Below are 6,427 nucleotides of genomic sequence, written 5' to 3' on the forward strand. Positions count from 1 at the left end.
TAAATCAAAACGATTTAAAAATAGTTTGTGGGATATAATTATTACTTTTCTGAAAATATGACTATTAATTATATACAACTAGACCAACATAATTTCATTACAACTTCTGTTTGTTTATTACAATAGATTATTCCTATAAATCTACAATCTTTAAAACTCGTTCTTCACTTATCGATGACATATTTTTCTATGTTGTTTGCCAGCGAACTAATACAATAATATTATAGTGCTAGAGACACTATACGTGCACAAATAAAAAGACGAGATCTTTAGCAAGGTGGCATCAGTATACAAAAGGTAATAGCAATGTAAAACATTCAATCAAAATATATATCAACCATAAGATAAATGTTCACAAAATGATGTTGTAATTTGTCATAAATCGAGACTTACTCCACAAATATGTGTTGATAGTAACAATGTACCAAAAATAGCAAAAGATAGTAAATGAATTGAAATGAAATGAAAGCTTAGGATGAAGAAATTAAAAAGGTTTCCATGTTCTTGGGCTTTTCTCTCTTGTCCATAGAATATGATACTTGTTGGGTTCTTTCTTTTTTCAATCATGAAACCCCCTCGTCATCATTGAATTTCTTGACCGAGGGGCGCGCGCTCTCCTTTTGTATGTAACATATATGTGTATATATACACTTGCATCTTACTCATTCAATATAGGAATTTCTCATATATATGTGTGTGTATATTTATTTACACTCGCATCTTACTCATTCAATATAGGAATTTCTGAAAAGCTATAAGTGAACATGTGTACTAGCAATACCACAGAATGCATGTCACCACCTTCATACTATTTCCTCAACCAAAAAACAAAATCAAAGCAAGCCAAGTTTCGTATGAGGAATCAGGTTCGAATACATAGGCTTAACAGGTACATATATATATTATATGCTTTTTGTGGGTCTTATTAACGTTTATCTTCTTTCTATCAATAGGATTAATAATCTTATTTGAGTGTGGTTTTCTTTCTTTTGTGTGTTTTAGGGTTGATAAGTTTATTGAAGAAAAGATCAAGCAAGAGATGGAGTTGAAGAACTTGAAGTTGTACATGGAGAACATGAGCATTTTGGAAGAGAATGAGAGGCTGAGGAACAAAGCCACCATGCTTCATCAAGAAAATCTTGCTTTATTATCTCTTTTGGAGAACAAAAGGTTCAACCTTTGATCATTTCAAGGAAACGACTCTTTCTCCCTTATCAATTTGCTAGAATTCTTGATTATAATGCTGTAGCATCTAATGTGGAAGGCTGTTTAGTACAAGGTAAAATGAGTTTATTTATCTACTATGCATGTAAGGTTGTACCCTATTCTTAACATTTTCTACCATTTCTATTGTTAGATTCTAATATGCTACAAATATGTATCTCAAGAGCTTTCATATTTTGATGGAGATTCCTTTTATTTTTCTTTTTATAAAAGGTCAACCCTCGAGCCCCTAATGGTGGGAACTGAAGCTTCTTATCACGTGTGAGAATATAAAAACCTAAACTTTGTACTACCCTTCTATTAGATGCTACAACCTAATAAACTCAAATTTTGAAGGTTGTATCCCGTGCTTGACATTTTCTACCATCAGTTTATTATCATATGAATTCTTTTATGTCAAGTCTAAAAAGTAATTTAGAAAGAACGGGAATCCCAAAGCATTGACCTTAATTTCTACTTTCATGGAAATCGAGAACCCAATTCTTGTTTCATCATATCAAATAAAGTCGTTGATTCTCTTTGTTGGTGTGTATGCACAACTCAAAGCATTAGATACTCTTATGTATCTTATACACTATGCTCTATCAATTTAACAAACAAAAAAAAAAACACTTCATTTACAATAGTCGTTATACAACATATATATTATGGTTGTTCTATATAAATGATTATTTGATTACCCACATACAATGGTTTTACTCAACTAAAGGAGCATAAATTGGTAAGAAAGAAGGACCCTAGTTCCTAAAAGTGAACATAAATTGGTAAGAAACGACCCTAGTTCCCAAAGTAATCCTCTTTCTGTCGGAAAATAAGCCCGGTAGCTGGCCTCGTGACTAGGTAATAATTTACGTGTGTACGGTTAAAGCATGAAAAGATACCATATGTCGCTGCTTTAAAAATGTTGGGATGAAAAGTTTTTCATGGAGGTAGGTTACATCGATGAAAATGTACTATTTATCATAGCATTATTATGGTCTTGTATTTCTAGATTTCGAGTCAATTAACTAAGTTGAAACAAGATTTGGTTATTTCGGCCAACAAACCCATCATTGGCTTTAAATATAGGTTGATTTCTTGTAATTGTTACCTAGCATCTTGCTAGGTTGTTTCAATAAAATTTGGTGTGTTCACAAAGAAAAAATTGTGTTTCAAGTACAACTATATTATATGGCATGACATGTAACATAACGGGTGAGTGTACGGTTTAAGATGTGTTTTCCATAATTTCCTCATAGTTAGTTAGGTTTATCTGAGCAATATAATTCTCTTGTATGTTTCATCATTTATTCAATCCAATCAACGACTTTACGCACCTTCAGACACTACGCGTGCTTATTCTTCGATCAACCGCTCATCATTTTTGGATTCAATCACACTCCCTACCAAACACTAAATTACAAAATGATGATTTATTTTTACCAAATAGACCCAAGTATGTGAATTTGGTATCTATCTAAAGTCTATGGGAATTATCTCATAGGAAAAATTAAATACCCAATGAAGCATAATAACAAAAATGATGTTGTATTTGGTTAAGATTGGACATCACAATTATGGGTCTTTTGTAAACATATTTAGGGTCCAAGGCAAAAAAAAAAAAAAAAAAAACCCTAGAAATATGAGTTAAATTATATATATATATATATATATATATATATATATATATATATATATATATATATATATATATATATATATATATATATATATATATATATATATATATATATAAACAACTAGAGGACAGAGTTATTGTGATCTTGAATTTATGTAAAGAATGAGTTCCAATCAAATCAAATATAGTTATTGACAAAAAAAAGTTTGTTAGTGGTTAAAATTGAACTCACATCATTTTTAAGAAAGCAAATAAACAAAATCAATAAGACTAAATTGACGTTTGTGGGCCTTATAAAAATAAGTTCATAAATAAAGAAAACTAACGTAAGAAACTAACGTTTGTGGGCCTTATAAAAAAATTAAGGGGAAAATGACTTTCAAGAGTAATTAACTTTTGCGTTTATACTTATTTGGTCCTTTTTATTTTTTGTATTCAGTATATCATCGAACTTGTTGTTTGTGTTCACCATAACCCTTTTGACCGGCTTTTGACTTGTGATAGCCGGTCAAAGGGTTATGGTGAACACAAACAACAAGTTTGATGGTATATTAAGTACAAAAAAATGAAAAGAACCAAATGAGAACAAACTCAACAGTTGGTTACCTACCTGAGTCATTTTCCCTTTACTCATTTACAACAAATCTCACGTCATCTCCTACTGATATTAATGATTTTATGAGATTCATTCTTGCTTCTCTTCAAAATATAACCCACGAAAGAACACTATTCATACATGTACAACTTTGTAATGCACTTGAATATTTATTAGGGGAATCTTGACTAAGTAGGCGCATTTCATGACTACATTTACATTTCCAATCGAATGATTTATCGTATCATGGATTCTAGACAAGTCTACAAACGAGTGGAATCATAAGTGCTGTGATTTTTTAGTTTACTTAGCTTCAAGATCGAATTGATCATGGGATGAGATACAACATCAATATGTACAATATCATGCTGCTTTTGCAGACACATCACCATAATATACCTTGAGGTAAACGCTTATGCTGATAAATATACCTCTCATACACAATCATATCTTTTTGAAGAGAAGTGTTGACAGTTAACCACAGTAAGCATAACATATACCATGTTTTAACGAAGTTACCCCCTTTGAACTAGCATTATCAACTGTAACCGTGAAAACCTTGTCAATTCCCCAATCAAGTAAGATCTTCTCCATATATTTTCCAATTATCTCACCGGAATGACCAGAAACCGGACAAAAGTTGATTATCCTTTTATGAATGGTCCAATCTTTATCGATAAAATGTGCTGTCAAACACATGTAACTAAGATTTTGCCTAGAAGTCCACAGATATGTTGTTAAAGAAACTTGTTGTCTGTTCTTAGCAAAATACTTCTTCAACTTTTCTGCTTCTGACTTGTATATCTCCAAACAATCATTAGTAATAGTGGTTCTTGAGGGGATTTGAAATTGTGGTTGCAACATGTTCACAAGGCCACAGAACCCTTCATGTTCGACAGTCTTGAAAGGTAATTCATCAATAATGATCATTCTAGCACACAAATATCTACACTTGGTTTGGTCAAATTTCCAAGGGACAAATGTAGAAATAGTTTCTCCACTTTCTTGTACAGAAGATTGGTTTTGAAACATCAATAACTTTTGTTTTTTATCGATGTTATGAGGGTTCTTAGTGCAACGTGCAGCATGATTCCGCATAGAACTAGTTCCATTCTTACTAGGACAATGCAATCGTCTACTACAATGCTTACAAACAGAGTAATCATGATCATCAGGATCTCTATTAAAATGAGCCCATGCTTCAGAAGTTTCTGATTTTTGCTTTCTCTTTTCATTCTTTTTTCCTTCATCCACTTTCTTAGCAGAATCTGTTGCAGGTGAAGGATTAACACTTGCATTTGAACTTCCAGATTGTTGTGTTGGTAAAGTATCGCCATCAACCTCCATTTCAGCCATTTGTTTCTATTATAGACAGTAGACAAAAATCAGGTTACATAGATAATTAGAGATAGACAAAACTTAGATTACAGAAACTCAGAAAGTCAAAAACATACATAAACATATCATACACTAAGTTTAGTTCATCATTCGTATAAATAACATGGTATATAAAAATCACAAATCTTAATATCATATTACATTAACAACTAAGTCATTAACAGAAAAAAAATCATTAACAACCAAATACTCGAGTATATGTCGAACCAGAAAAAATAAAAGCATTAATCACTTTATCAGATTAACAGCTAAGGCATATGTAGTAAGGCGAATGCAGAAAGAAGAAGAAACGAAAGAAGGAAAGGGGTGTCAAACCAGAGAAATCCGAGGATGTCGACTGCCGAGTGCCGATTGGAAGAAGAGTGGTTTGAACTTTGAAGGCACTGGCGAATGGCGATTTCCGTCTTCCGACTCTTGCGTTCAATTCAACTCTTGATGAAGGGCTTCGTCGATTGTAGGAGTGAAGAACAGCCAAATGCCCTAATCGAGAGCGACTAAAGAAGATGCGAGAGCCGAGAGCAGCGAGAGTAGCGACTAGCGAGAGCGACTGAGCGAGTGTAGAACTGTAGATTCGTGATTTCATGTATTCTTCTAGGGCTCTAGGCATTAGCAATGTCTGATCAGAACATAAGGCCGGATTTCGGATTTCCTGATTTAGGAATTAGGATTATTGATGATTTGGGTCATTGGTCATTATTGGGCTGTTGAGGGAATTTAATTTATATGGGCTAGTGGGCTACTATATATTACAATATTACATAATATATAATTATATATATATATATATATATATATATATATATATATATATATATATATATATATATATATATATATATATATATATATATATATATTAAATGACGGATCGGTTCGGGTACCCGCGGGTATCTAAATACCCAAACCGAAACCGAACCGTATAAATGCGGTTTTTTCGGTTTCGGTTTTTTCAGTTTCGGATTTTTTCGGTTTCGGTTTTTTTCGGTTTCGGATCGGCCGGATCGGTTCGGTTTTGCGGTTTTGCGGTTTTTTTGCACACCCCTAGTTATAGCCAAAGAAGGTTGCAGTCTTTGATAATTTTGCAACTTTAACTTCATTTAACTTTTCGGGGAAAATGACTCAGGAGGGTAACCAACTGTTGTGTTTGTTCTCATTTGGTCCCTTTCCTTTTTTGTACTTAATATACCATCGAACTTGTTGTTTATGTTCACCGTAACCCTTTGACCGGCTATCACAAGTCAAAAGTCGGTCAAAAGGGTTATGGTGAACACAAACAACAAGTTCAATGGTATATTGAATAAAAAAAAAATCAAATGAGTACAAACGCAAAAGTTAATTACCCTTGAGAGTCATTTTCCCAAAATTAAGAAACTAAGCTAGCTAATATAATGAAAAAACAAAAAACAAAAAATAAAATATAATAAAATAAATTGAACGCCTAACAGATAAATGAGGGCAGGCGCTTTGCCAAATAATTGGGCCCAATCGGTTATGAGGCTCTGGTCATTATAACGCTTCCATCACATACATAACTTCATTAACAATTTCTTAGGTAATATTACCAGGAAAGAAGTTAGAGATTCGTTAGCTAA

At 32.6% G+C, this 6,427-nt stretch overlaps 1 protein-coding gene across 1 annotated transcript; it reads left to right on the forward strand.

Moving 5' to 3' along the window:
- Positions 1-663: 663 nt before the first annotated feature.
- On the forward strand, positions 664-1,425 carry LOC111918736 (protein LITTLE ZIPPER 1). Its single transcript, XM_023914356.3, has 2 exons — positions 664-889; positions 1,003-1,425. Exons 1-2 carry the CDS (start codon positions 765-767, stop codon positions 1,181-1,183), a joined length of 306 nt encoding a protein of 101 aa, XP_023770124.1. The 5' UTR covers positions 664-764; the 3' UTR covers positions 1,184-1,425.
- Positions 1,426-6,427: the final 5,002 nt, after the last annotated feature.

The sequence above is a fragment of the Lactuca sativa genome, chromosome 6, assembly GCF_002870075.4.
Source record: "Lactuca sativa cultivar Salinas chromosome 6, Lsat_Salinas_v11, whole genome shotgun sequence".
In the NCBI taxonomy this organism is placed as follows: domain Eukaryota; kingdom Viridiplantae; phylum Streptophyta; class Magnoliopsida; order Asterales; family Asteraceae; genus Lactuca; species Lactuca sativa.

Excerpts from the sequence above, each read along its gene's own strand:
- LOC111918736 (XM_023914356.3), top strand. The coding sequence starts at position 765 with ATGTGTACTAGCAATACCACAGAATGCATGTCACCACCTTCATACTAT. Across the intron at positions 890-1,002 it reads CGAATACATAGGCTTAACAG|GGTTGATAAGTTTATTGAAG; the intron begins GTACATATATAT and ends TGTGTGTTTTAG.